This window comes from Pteronotus mesoamericanus, unplaced genomic scaffold, assembly GCF_021234165.1.
Source record: "Pteronotus mesoamericanus isolate MK-2021 breed Mesoamerican mustached bat unplaced genomic scaffold, CSHL_Meso_final contig_90, whole genome shotgun sequence".
Lineage (NCBI taxonomy): Eukaryota > Metazoa > Chordata > Mammalia > Chiroptera > Mormoopidae > Pteronotus > Pteronotus mesoamericanus.
In genome coordinates, this window is record NW_026555277.1 from 45683826 (window position 1) to 45698864 (window position 15039).

The following is a 15039-nucleotide window of genomic DNA, read 5'->3' on the forward strand; positions in this document are numbered from 1 at the left end:
AAAAAAATGTTTATTTTATACCACCCTTAAGTCAAAGAATGCATTGCCATGCTTCTTTGTGTTGAGTTTTAGGACATATTAATGTTGCCAAGTCAAATTTAAATACAGTCACAATTGACAAATGCATGCGACAGAATTATAAGACTCAAAGTGAATGAGGGGAAAAAAAACAAATGTCTTACAATACAGCTTTATCAAGTAAGTTAAATGAAATATTGAGTTTATTTGATTTAGTAGGCCATCCTGTTAAGAACTGAATTTGTGCAGAAATTATAATCAAACAAAACTAAAAGCCATTTCTAGCAAATAACAAACATAAATGATTCCCAAAATCTTTTTAAATTTGAGTTAAGCCTGAAGTCTAGTTAGTGGGGGTTAACTATCTGTGTGTGCTTTATACTAATTTTAGAACTTTAAGTTCTGGAATGACATGTTAATTTATTCATTAGCTTCCTTCTGACAACAGAATTCTGTTAAACAAACACACAAAATTAATGCAGTGGTCTCAGCACCTTCCCAGATAGCATTTCTTGAAGTTAGATTATAAGAACCATGACACAAATTCAAAAGACATACACCCCAAATATATTTCACATGCCTGCCAAAGTTGTACCTGATTTTTTTTCAAGATACAAAGACAATTCATCTGATTCTCAGTATCTTTTGGCAAGAGTGTAAAATGTGAGCATGTTTTCAACACATGATGGAAACGTACTTGAGGAGATGGATCACTCAGTGTACAGAGCATCTGAAGTTAATTACATGGGCCACTTTAAATTAAAGGCATTATCATTTAGTCCATCTTTAAGACACTATCATGGTCTCTCACACCTTATACAAGATATGGTCCTAGACCAGAAACTTCTATGTCATTCCAAAGAATTTATGTGTGTGTGTGTGTGTGTGTGTGTATTTATATATGTATTTCTTTTAAAATAATGTTTAAAAGTTTTAAACTACAGAAAACCTGGCTTCAACATGGAAGCATTTTTCCTTTTCAAGACTACACACCAGCATGGAAGAAGGTGATTTCCTTTACACTTAGTTTTTTCACAATAACAAAATAAACTTCTTATACGTCGCATTTAACTTTATAAAGAAAATTAAGATGTAAAGTTCTATATGACTTTTTGTATTGTGAACTGACCTCATTAAACATATTCAAGATATACTGTTGATGATTTAAATATAGAACTTGATCAGCTAAATTAAAACATGTTATGTTGATCAATCTGTTAAACCAACTATAGGTTGAAACAGTAGGGAGAGTTAACTACTATTAAGGTTTAAAGGGAATTATAATGTATCATTAAAATATACATTAATTTTCTTGCTATTACTTGTTTCTATAATGCATCTCTTTTAAAGCTAAAACCACATGCAGAAAAAATAAATGATTATCTTCAAACTCATTCAACAGTTTGCTACTTTATGTGGTATGTAAATAAAATTCTTTATTTAATTTTAATACATATTATTTTATGCATTTTATTTTTCTTGAATGAATTCAGCTCTCCAGGTCAAAAGTTAGTATGTGTTTACACACATGTGAGAACATTTTCTTAATGCTATGTCTATCTGCAAATATAGTCTTCCATAATAATGCACTTTCACTTTTCATTGGAAAGACAGCATAAGCCTTTTTAAAAGTCTTATTAGTTAATAAAATTTATAAAGGGAGAAAAGTACAGTATGGTGAATCCCTCCCCAACCCCTCATTTGCCAAAGTCTCAAGACATCCTCCAGCTTCAAAACATGAACATCTTACACAGGACTGATTTCTATTTGGTTAAAATGTGGACAAGAAAAATGTATTCTTACTTTTTGAGGCTAAGAGTCTTATTTAAGTCATTTTCATTTTCCTTCAAAAAAGAGATAGCGTATGTTGTTATGGATTTTCAAACCCATCTAGATCCAGCAGGATCTTCAGAACAATATATAGCCTTCTGATTATGAAAGCAACTGATTGCTTATAGAAAAATGATATGCATCAGATCTTTAATCAGAGAAATAAAAAGGATTTAACATGTCTTTCATGTCTGAGACCATTCAGTAACTTACAGGATGATGTGAAAATAATTTGGCTATCATTTTAACTAACAAAACTTTGAATGATGAAAAAAAATCAAACACTAAGAATCAAGTAACTACCAACTTAGCTAGCATTCCTGTCCAAATAAATGCTTTCCATTGCACTAAATATTAAAATTAGAAATTCACTATATGTTAAGGCATATTTTAATTAACGTGTTCCAGAATTGCACAGTTATACTGGTCAGTGTTCCCATATCCCCACTCCTACCCTCATCCCACCCCTTTTCCCAAGGGATCAAAATATTAAGTCATGGTTTTGGTGGCTACTGCAGATTTGAGCTGGCATACCACAGTGTGTTCACTAGATTTTTATAAGCATAAACATTAAAATGTTACATAAAATGTACCATAATTTACTCCACACTCTGATCTAAGATGGTTTAATGTCTTGACAAAAGGTGAGATGACTTAAGTACATTTTACATTTTGTGCATTTAGACCACCATATATGCATAGATGTTCTAATGCTAAATTCTTTTCTTCAGTATCTCATAGTGCTGGATGCTCGGAAGTATGACAGAAATTTGTAACACAGACTAACCACAAAGTACCAGATGTTTCTTGCCATTTGTGATCTTGCAATAAAAATGCGCCAGATCAGGATCACAAGGATAGTATTGAAACCATAATGTATGTTCCTCAACCTGAAAGCAAATCAAGAGATGTATTAGACAGTATTTTCTAGAATAAAATATTGCTAAATGGCACATAATTAATGCTCCATTTTTAACATAATCAAAGTTCAAACCCATACTAATTTGAAATTTATTTAAAAAGTAACTATAAGTCTTTAAGTTATAAAGTTAGCAAAAGTCACATCTGACTATGCATACTCTGTACTGCAGTCCATTAAACAATGTATTACCCCTATTAACAATGAATAACACAGAGCTTTTTTTGTAACAGTATATTTGAGGTGCAAATCTATCATTTAGCAAGTAATGAGCATCCTTTTGTGTGCCCTGTACTGTGCTAGGCAGCAAGCAAACTGTAGGTAAAACAGACACGTCTCTTACATGTTTGGAGCTTTTTCCTTCCTAACTAATCTAAAAAGGTTTGTTCACTACATATATGATCGTACAGACAAAATAAACATTTTTGGGACATCTTTAGATACTTATAGAAGTTTTCAAACAAGTGAACTTACTTCTCCTATTATAGTTGATAACTTCAACAGACAGTGTAGGATAAGATTACCATATATGAACAAGTGGTGTCAACAAAAGAGTTTTAAATTACATGTCAAAGGTCACTGTTCTGGTTTGTTTTGCCAATCAATACAATATGACCTAGGCAAATACAACTTCCCTAAACCTCAGTTTCTCATGTATACAGCTAACTGCCCTACAAAACCTCAAAGAATTGGAGGCACAAGAATAATAATGTGAAAGTCTTGAAAACTGTTATAAAAATTGTATCAACTAAACTACAAATAGTTTAGCATTAAAATTTCAGCTGCATTTCTGAATGATGGATTTACAGTGATTTTTCCTCTTCTATTTTGTATGTGTGTGTATTTATTTATTTATTGTTCAGGTAGAGTTGTCTCCATTTTCCCGGCACCCCTTTCCCCCGCCCCACCCACCCCGACCTCCCACCCTCAATCCTACCCCCTTTGGCTTTGTACATGGGTCCTTTATACATGTTCTTTGACCACCCTTCCTCTTCTTTGCCCTGGTGTGTGTATGTTTTTTAAAACAATCCACATGTATTACTTTTATAAGATAGTAACAGGAATTATAACTCTTATAAACAAAAAAAAGTCCATGTTAAATGATGTATTATTATTACTATCTTTTCTCTTTCAAAGATATATCAGATAGGGTAAAAAAAAACTTTAAATAAATAAATTACTTCCAGTTTAAAATATATTTTTATTTTCTCCTAATGTTTTTACTTCTTCAGTAGCAATACAACAGAAGATACTAGTGATTTTTTAAAACTGAATTATACCTGCACATTGTGCTAAGGAAGAGTGTAAGCTGATGAAGATATCAAGTTTCAACAATATTAGGCTAAATCAATACTACCAAAGTTTCAGTCCAAAGGTAAGCATTTTTCCTAAATGCAATAGATTATTAGCAATATCATACATTCGCTATACCCGCTTAACAAAAAAACTGTGATATTTCATAAGACAAGAGGAAATCAAACCCATGCACAACTTACTTGTTGAGATGTTTTCTCGCTGCAGGGAGGCCAGACATTTCTTCATTCAAAACATATTTCTTGGTTCCCATGCAGTAGTTCTCTATGTATTCTGCCCAGTGTAACTGCCGTACATCAATATTAAAAGTCTACATAAACAAAAAATCATTGGTTACCCTATTAATATTTTTCACAACTAGGCAAAAATTTGTATTTTTTCTACAGGCTAATTCCAAAGGACATGATTACAAAATGTTTACCATATTAACTTTTAAAATCTTCTGAACTAAACAGAAGGCTTTGAGTATGCAGAGCTTCAAAAGAGTAAAATCTTACCACTATTCACAAAAGTTATTACTATTCCACACCTTCCACTAAACACAGAAACATCTGCGAAGATAATCTGAAAACTCACATTAGCATTTAAAGAGTACATTAAGTGTAAGAAAAAAGCCTGCACCATCCAAAAGAACACACACACAAAATACGAAAGACAAAATCCCATTATCCAAATAGATGTATGTATTCCCAACTACTTCATACATGTATTAATGCCTTTATTTCCGGTTTATATCTATAGTATCTCCTCTCTTCTTGAACATCCTGTGTACCTTATAGATTAATTTTCCTAGAGAATAGTATTGACCTCAAGAAAAAGGATGTTATGAAAGCTGGCTTAGAAGTTTAGACAACAGTAACTAGACCATCTGATGAAAAGATTAGACAAATCTAGACTTTTTAAAAAAGCCTTACAGAAATGTTATTTTGTGACAAAATAAGAGGACCATGTGCTACTAAGTTCTCCTCCATACATTTGGGTCACCAGATTATTCACTATATACATTACTTACTTACACACAGTAAGCTCTAGACCAAAAAAAAAAAAAGCTACCATAAATCAATCATTAAAGTAATATCACCTTAAAATGGAGACTGAAGATAGAAGATATAAGGAGGACATACATATGCATAACTGGATTCCCACAGAAGAGTGAAAAAGAATGCAACAGAAGCAATATCTAAGACTGGCTGGAAATTTTCCAAAAATAATGAGACATCAAGGCACAGGTTCAAATCTCACATATACTGTATGTGCACACACCCCCATCTTGGCATATCAGAATAACACTGTTGAAAGTCAAAGAGAAAAATTTTAAAGTCATCAGAAAAAACACGATAGAGATTATCTCCAAAGGAACAACTGAGAGCTGACTGCTCAAAAGAAGCAATGGGAAGCCAAAGACTATGAGATGTCTTCCAAGTGCTCCAAGAAACCTGCTGACATAGAATTCTATATCTGCACAAATATTTTTGAAGAGTAATGATGTTTCCAGAAAAATAAAAACTGAGACAATCTGACATCAGTGGAAGACCCACACTAGAGAAATTACACTAAAGTACAATCTTTAGGCATAATGAAAATGATTCCAGATTGAAGTCTGGCATGGAGAAAGAAAAAAGAACAAAACAACAATTATGCGGGCAAATCTATATGAATACTTATTGCATAGACTGCAATAATAATGGTTATGAGGCATATAACACAGACTTAAATATGTAAAAACAATAGCAGATAGGTGTTAGTCCTTGTATTTTCCAAGAAAAGGTGAAATTATCAATGTTATATTTGATGTTGATAAATTAAGGAAAGATGCTAAAATCTCTATAGAGTAACCTACTTAACAGAAAACAAATATACTTCTGTGTAACTAATACAGATGGAAAAATATGAAACTAAAAATAACCAAAGAAAGCAAAAAAGAACCTAAAACAGGAGGGACAAATACAAAGTACTGAGTCAGATATAAATCCAAAATTATCAGCAACTGTATTACAGATTAACCCTCCAATTAAGGGACAAAAATTGTCAGACTGAAAAAAATCCACATGCTATTCATAAGAGGAATAATTGAAAGATAACAATAAATAAAAGTTGAAAATAAAAGGATGGGGAAAGATAATCATTTCTAACGGCACTGTATGAAAATGCCCATTTGCCCAAGGCCCCACACCAGGGTATGCTGATAGTTTGCACTTTTTGAAAATCTGCTAATAAACATCTCATTCTAGTTTTAATTTGTATTTCCATTTTTTATGAGTGCAGTAGATATCTTTTCACATGGTTAAGAATCATTTAAGAATTACTTTTCTGTAAACTGTTCATTTCTCTAGCCCATTTTTCAATAGGATTATTGACATTTTGGCCATTTGGGCCATTTCTATATAAACTTCTTATGTAGTAAGAAATGCACTGAGATACCATGACACACCACCAAAGTGGCTAAAATTAAAAATTAAAATGCCAAATGTTGGGGAGAATGTAGATTAACAGGAACTCTCATACACTGCCACTTGGAAGGTAAACCAGCACAACCGCTTTTGAGAACTGTCTCGTGTTGTCTACTAAATTGAACATACAAATACCCTTTGATTCAGCTATTCTATTCCTAGGTATATATCCTACACAAATGTATGCACATGGTTCACAGGAGAATTATTCCCAATAACCAAAAACTGAAAATAATGCAAATGTCTATCAACAAAAGGATAAAAAAATACTGTATGATATCATTTGTGTCAAGTCAAAAATGGGTAAAACTAACAGTATTAGAATTCAAGGCAGATTAGGAGAGAGGAGATAATGATTGGAGAGGTTATGAGGGGAATCCTTTCTGTAAGTAATGTCTATTTCTTAACCTAGGTGTTAATTTTCTAATAATCCATTGAGCGGTATACACTGTGCATTAAAATGCAGGATGGGAGGGCAAAGGGGTGGTGGAGGAAAAGTATGGAATCAGCAGAAGCCATGAATCTTTCAACCTGAAATGATCTGCAGGACCCTGGTAACTCAGACCTTCTGCTTTGAAGGCTGCAGGCAGAGAAGACTGGCTATAACACCTATGGCTCCATAATTTAAGGAGTCACATTGAATATTCATGCAAAAAGGCTAAGAATCCAAAAAGTTATATCCTCAGAGCAAGGATGGAAAAGAAGTAAGTCCACCACACACAGAACTGGGCCAAGGAACAGTACACTTGAGAACTTCTGTTATGCAGAACCAGTAGAATGGACTAAATCTGCATTATCCAAGATGTTAGCCACAAGAAGCCACACTACCTCATGGTCCCTTGAAATGTGGCTAGCCTGAACTGACACTGCTGTCACGTGTAAAATGCATACTGACTTTCAAAGGTTCAGTATGAAAAATACAAAGTAAAATATTCTTTAAATAATTTTTAAAATTTTAAGTAACTTTTAAATTTTTGCTCAAATTACATATTGTTTTGGATATACTGGGTTAAGTAAGACATATTATTTAAAAAAAATTTTCAAGTGGGAAGAGAAAGGAACCTAGTATTGAAAAGGTTAAAAAAAAATCTCCTTCGAGAAACTATAATCATGAGCCAGACCTAGAGTCTATTTAAGGCCTGTACCTGTGTTATGCTAAAAATCTAATAGATATTTTAAAATGTTTCTGGCTTAATACCCCCTAGCTAGTTAATGCTAATAGTCACTAGGCTATTGATGCAAGCAAAGGTAAATCCTTATTGGAAAACTGCAATTTCAATGTACACTTCAAGAAATTCCAACGGAAATCTGTAAGGAATATGATTTTACAGTCAAATACCAATAAAAAACAAAGAAACAAAGTGCCACGATAAGACCAGGCTTAAACAGATAGCAGATCGGAGGCTGCACAGCCTGTAGAAGTTTGAATGATCTGAAATTCAATTTAAAAACATGTTTTACACTTTTAAACGTTTCAAGAAAAAAATTCTAAAGATTGTTTAAGAAATATCTGTAAGATTTGAAAAATAAATTGAACTTCTAAAAATAAAAATATAACAACTAAAACTAAAAATTCAATTGGGTGGTTTAGACGCAGCTGACAGACACAGAACTTTAATAAATAATCTAGATTTCGGGCCAGAAACAAAAAGATACAAAATATGAAATAAAGTTAAAAGACCCAGAGGAATGATCTAACATACACTAAAATTTTACAAGATAAGAGACAATGGTTAAGTATTTTCCTGAATTGCCAAAAAACATCAAACTTCAGCTCTAGGAAAACCAACCAAAACAAGATAAGATTTTTTAAATGACACCACATTCATAGCAAAACTGCAAAACATTAAGCACAGAGAAAAACTCCTGAAAAAGAGCTAGGTGTAACAGATCACGTGAAAGGCGGCAGAAATTTACACTGACTTTTCAACACCAACAATGTAAGACAAAGTATGAAAAGAAAATTACCTTTAATGTGCTTAAATCATGTTACAAAAACAAGGGTAAAATAAAGATGTCATACAATCAAAAACCTGGAGTTCACTATTAACAGACAACCTGCTAAATCATATTCTGGTTCTCTGAGTATATTCTTAAGGCAGAAAGAAAATGATCCAAAAGAGAAGATCTGATACCAAAGACATTGGTAAACATAGTTATATCTAAATAAAACTGAACAAAGATAATCATTTCTATACATAAGAGGTTTAAATAGAAAACTAATGAATGTCCATATAATCTGATGGAGTAACCATATAATCACAGCTAAAACATTTTAAGGTCCTGAATATCACTGAGGAAGAGGCTACAGGAATTGCTTAATTTAGACTTTGTTAAGTATGCACAGTAAGATATCTAACGTAACCTCAAAAAGAACACACACACAAAAAAAGTTTCAAATTAACAGAAGGAGAAATGTGAAATGATAAAATGTAAACTAGCATATAAAAATTTTCTTAGAAAAGGTTTTTCTCAAAAAAAGTGTTTGGGGGGCAAAAGCTAAAGAAGCTAAAATTATCTTTCAACCTGACATTAATATTTTGTAAAAAATGAACATTTCTATCATACTTTAAAAACATCTCTGCCATGCCAAATACACCTTATAAATTCTACGGCAAAGCAATTTTATTTCATCACCAACAATTATGACTGAAGCTTTTAATGAGAGACTATAAATAAATAGATCAATGACTTTCTTGTTGCATAATGGTTGTGAAAAATACTTAATTACTTCTCAGGTTGTTGATGATTGTCTAATTAGTAAACTACTTATTTTCCAATATAAAGCAGAAAATACTTGCCTTTTTATCTTCAGGATTTAGTTGATTCATTAACATAATAACATTGTCAGTATTCCAAACCCAAGAATGACTTGTGAAATATTCAAGAAACACCAAAGCTCTGTGAAGGCGAGTTATTGTTTTCATCATCCTGTATTATAAGAAAATGACAGATTCATATTTTGCATAGATTAGAAAAAAAAGAATCTCATCCCCACCCACAGCACCAATTTCTAAACTGGGCAATAACAGTAAAATCATAATACATAATTCAACAAATGTACCAAACTATCAGGTAATGAGAATATTTCTGCATTTGGAAGAATATTTCATAAATCCAAAATGTAGAAGAAAAATTTTTAAGCAGCAGTAAATGAATTTAATACCACCTAAATAAAGGTCTTTTGATGCATGAAATTAATTTTCAAAGGGAATACAATGTTTAGGATCAATTTTTCTTGAACGACATTATACTAAAATTTCCTGAGAATTTAAAACATATTCTACTATACAGAAATATTCATTCTCTCTCTCTGTATATATATGTATATAAAGTAACGTTCTCTTTAACACTGACAAAAACCACTCTTGATCCTCTGGTTAAATCATGAAATCAATGACTCACGCTGAAATTTCTGAAATATTTATTCATTTTCCCAAATCCCATATATTCACCCTTACAGAAATAAGGGCATTTGATACTGTTTCATTTCTTTTTAAGAAGGCAAAGGGCCTTAATCTTTAAATGTTATTTTATATGTCATGGATCACTGTAAGTCACTGATATCATAACGTTAACCTAAGAAGTAACATCTATACAATAATTACCCATGATAAGTAGGGAAAGGGGAGAAAGAATTTTTTTAGAACAAAATACACACCAAAAATTCCTAACCTCTGATAAGCCGAAAAATACTTTGTGAATATACTGGCACCAAAAAACCCTCAATTTATAGTCCCCCAAAATGGATTAGCATTGTATGTAATTTAGAGAGTCCCAAAATCAAGAACTTTAGAAATAGAGAAAAATCAGAACATTAGAAACAAGGGGGAAAAATCAAAATAGTAACATAGTTAGCTAACCAATTCTGATGACATATTCAATACATTTAGAAATATACCCTGACTCTAGAATATTGAGAAAAATGAGGTAACATAGACTATGTAAAGAAAAACTGTAGTTCATACAAAAAAGCAAGTACAAAACAAACCTCCATTAAACATGAAACGAATTACTGGCCCTCAAAAGGCTATATTTGAACAAAAATACTTCACACAGAAAGCTCTTGGTGGAAAAAAAGAATACATGCTACTACTTTTAGAAAAGAGATTAAACATTTTTTCTAGAATAACAAAAAGATATAAGAAATTTGTAATTAAGTCAGTATCAACTGTCACAGCCAGTATAGTAGAAATGAATCACACACAGACCCATATCTGGTTAACATGGCTTTCCAACATATATCTTATTTAAAAGTTTTTCTTTCTAACTCCTTTTTCACTGACAATTCTCACCCAGTCTTCAGATTCACTCATGTGACAGAATTATCCTAAGACCAATCATTGTTTCAGCCATTCAAAAACAATTGTACTAAAAAATTGGAGTGGGAAAAGGAAATTTGAAAGGCTACATATGTGTCAAGTTCACAGATTATCAAACCTGTGGGAGATAAAAAGAAACAAAACTTTGCACCATCACTCTTCGGTTAAACATGACATAAGTGCAAATGCCTGGGACGATATTGCCATATACTCACATATTCTAGGTATTTATATGTTCTTTATTATGGCAACCCACAAAAAATCACAATCCTTTAAAGTAGGGCAAGGTCTTAATGGTCATCTAGTCCACTGTTTCTCAACCTCAGCACCATAGACATTTTGGGCCAGGTAATTCTTCGTGGTAAGGGCTGTCCTGCGCATTCTAAGATACCTGGCAGCATCCCCGGTCTCTACCAACTTGATGCCAGTGGCATTTCCCTGAGTTGTGGTAACTAAAAATATCTTCAAGTATTGTCCAATGTTCCCTGAGGGGAACAAAACTGTCCTCTGTTGAGAACCACACAAATTAAAAAATATTAGGACCATAGAATTCAAACTAGAAAGAGTTAAGCTAAATAACCAAAAAAACAAGACCATGAAACAATTTTTTTAAATGTTATTTTTAACGGTGATGTAGTATCTACTATATTTCAAGAGCTAGAATGAATAATTCATGCTGCTTCTACATGTAATATCATGAATCCTAGTCCCTAAAGAGTGTTAACCAGGAATCTGTATGATGCATATCTGAGTTGTACTTATAAATTTACAATTATGTGAAGATATAAAGCAAGTCAGATTTTTATCTAGCTGATACTCAGAATAAAGTGAAGGAGTAAAATGGACACCGTGAATGACTGACATTAGTTTAATGTAGATGTAGGCATTATACGAAGGCCCCAGTATAAGGCATAAAGCCCAGTATCTTGCTCAATAAATATCTGAACAAATGAAATAATATAAATTACACTACTTTGTATTTAACATTTATAAAATTGCCTAAGTAAAGAACCTTTATGTCTCTTTTTGCTTTTAGACTATAAGCTCCCAGAGGTCAAGGATAATTCCTAATTTGAAAGCCTCACACAGGGCAAACCTCAGATAAGATTCTTTATTTGATGTTTCCTATTTGGAGCATATTTTAATTTCCAAAGGTGGCTACAATATTATCTCCCATCCTACATGCTCACCTATAATATCACCTTGACTATCTCCCCATCAAGAAGTGAAGGTAACTTATACCCAACAGAATGAGGTAGGAATAACACTGTGATTTTCGAGGGTAGGTAAGAAAAGATGAAAGAGCTTTCTGCCTTGCTTGCTGCAATACTCACCCTTGAAGCCTTCAGTTGCCATGTATGCTGTCCAACTCCCCTAGAGGCTGTAATGCTGTGAGGAAGCCCAAACTAGTCCATGTGGAGAGAGCACATGGATAAGCTCTGAGACTACATAAAGAGAAAAAGATTCTGGGCTCCGCCAGGTACTCCCATCCTCTCCTTTCTCACTCCCTCCAGTGTACCTTCTCCAGTTCCTATCTGACTACAAACACTTGAAAGACTCTGGGACAGAACCTCACAGCCAAATCCTTCTAGAATTCCTGACCCACAGAAATCATAAGAGATAAACAAAATTATTGTTGTTTTAAGATACTAAGTTTGAGGTGATCTGCCATGCAGCACAGAAAAAAGGAACAAATCTTAGTACTGGGGAGTGTGGAGATGCTATAATAAAACTCTAAAACATGTAGTGTTGGCTTTAGGATCAGGTGGTAGACAGAATCTAAAAGGTTCTTGAAGAGACCACTCGTGAAACCTGGAATGACCAAGAAAAAAGGTTTAGTGGAAGTCTTAAAGGGCTTTAATGAACCTGTTGGTGAAGCCTTAAAGAACAGTGACGAAAATATTGTAGGGAGTTTCAAGAATAAAACTATCACCTGTGGTAACATGGAAAATAGAAACTGCACTAACTCGATGATCTAGCCAAGATTTCCTCCAAGAGGACAAAGGTGATCTTTAAAAATTGAACTATCTGTCTGAGTGGAATTTAGAGACAACACCGGCTGGGAATTCTTTTAAAAAATGGCTTCTGCACATAGGTCAAATCCAGAATGCATATATAAGATTGTTGGTTAAGACCTCAACAAGATCTAAAGTAGTACCTGAGGAAAACAGAGAGAAGAAATAAAATGGAGTCACTATAGTCAAACTGCTAAATTTCTAAAATCAACCTGCTTGAGGCATGAGGAAACAGTATTATTCTTGTTTTAACTAGTCTGGGAACTTAAACTTGGAACTTTTCCATCCTCTGTCAATGCCTGAATATACATCAATTTGTTGTGTGTCAATACCTGGATATATACCAGACCTCCAGACAACCCTCTGATTATCTCCTGAAGGACTCACATATATCCAGGCCACATGCCATCCACCTGACATCCATTATCCATATGACCAGATGTGACCTGACCTTCTGACACCCATCCTCCAGATTCCAGACCAACCAACATCTGCAAATAACTGTCCTGGACCAATCCTAGGGCTAAGAATGCAGGACTTACTCTTCTTAAGAATGTACTTTTTACTATAAAATCTCTTAACTTTTCTTTCTTCTTCAGAATATCTTGGGTATTGCCTAGTTGTGTTTCCAATTTGCAAACCCTAAGATCCTTGAATAAATCTGTATCATTTATTTCTAGCCAAAGCCTCCAGACTCTTTTTGATCTCTTTCAAAAAGAATCTCATAGAACCTTTCAAACAAAAGGCTTACTCCAGTTCCTAAAGAAATGTCTCATAGAAACCCTACTGATTAAGAAACAGGATCTAAGAGTCTAGCTTAAGGATCTAAGAGACAAGAATCTAAGATCTAAGGGTGTTGTCCCATAGTACACTCATAAAGAACCCAAGATAGAGAAGGACATGTCTCAAAGAGATCTATGGGTATGGCTTTAGTCTAATGGAAACTTTTAAAATAAATACTTGGGAAACACAGTTTTAAAAGGAATCATATCAGTTTATACTTAAAGGAACAGAGACAGTACAAAATGAAGAGAGGCCTCTGGATCAAGGATTAACAAACCAGAGCCTTAGGGCCAAATCCACCAGTTTGTGTTAATAAAGTTTTATTGGAACACAGTCATGCTTATTCAATCAAATATTGTCTATGGATGTCAAGCTGAGTAAATGAAAGGTAAGAGTCTACAGTTAACAGCAGAGTTAAGTAGTTGCAACAGAAACCATATAGCTCTTTACAGAAGCAATCGCTGAGCCCAGGGGACTCACAGTCTTTTATGGGCAGGAGGGTAGATTAATGAGGCTACTTAGTTACCAACACAGGTTAAGAGGAAATAATAAATTGAAAGAACTAATAAAACCACTGCTGATGTTTTAAGCCACTCAATTTGAGATGACTTGTTATGAGGCAACATCTAGTATAAATTATTTAATAAACTTTGGTTATTCATTTTTTAATGTACTAAGCCGGGTCCCCACCCCTTTATTTTCTGTAAGGCATTGTGATATATTTAACCTGTTTTACTTTTGTGACATAGTTTTGACTTTTCTGTTCTAAATTACAACTTTATTCATATCAAGAAAGCATGCACTGCCATTACTCAGAAATTTACATCTGCTTTTTTGCCACAAAGAATGCTGAGTGACAAATACTGTACTTTTCAGATAATTCTAAAAAACCTGAAAATAATTTAGCTATGTTGTGGGTGTTTTTTCCACTAAGCATTTCTTTACCTAAAGTTGTTCAACACCTCTCACAGTTTTCAGTATTAAACATCTAGAGTTAAGAAACATAGTGGACAACTGAATCCACAGAAAACCCGTACAAGTAATTCAGCTCCTGATATACTATAACTGGTAGATATCTCACTTTTATTCTTTTTGAGCAGTTGATGGAAGTTCTGGAATCAGCATCTTCTTTATACATAAATATTCAAATCATGAACTCTCCAATCAAAGACTCCACTGTAATGCCAATGTAGTTAAAAAAATAAATATTTTATGGGACATTTCATTATAATTGTGGTAAAAAAAAAAGGAGGACTTAAGTTTGTGAGGTTTCAATAAAAAATAAAAGCAAAAAGAAAGGCCATAACAACTAAAAGAAAACAGAACATTTTTCATTTGCTAACTTTTTAAAAAATATGATTCTCAACTTGGAAATTAGTCAAAAAGTA

At 33.2% G+C, this 15039-nt stretch overlaps 1 protein-coding gene across 1 annotated transcript in view; it reads right to left on the reverse strand.

The window, feature by feature from the left end:
• Positions 1–241: 241 nt before the first annotated feature.
• Positions 242–15039, reverse strand: part of FAR1 (fatty acyl-CoA reductase 1) — a 52641-nt gene continuing 37843 nt past the window's right edge. The window contains exons 10-12 of the mRNA XM_054586073.1: positions 9333–9462; positions 4264–4391; positions 242–2738 (exon numbers count right to left, since the gene is read on the reverse strand). Coding sequence (XP_054442048.1) covers positions 2576–2738; positions 4264–4391; positions 9333–9462 — 421 coding nt within the window. The 3' untranslated portion in view covers positions 242–2575. The remainder of the gene's footprint in view (positions 2739–4263; positions 4392–9332; positions 9463–15039) is intronic.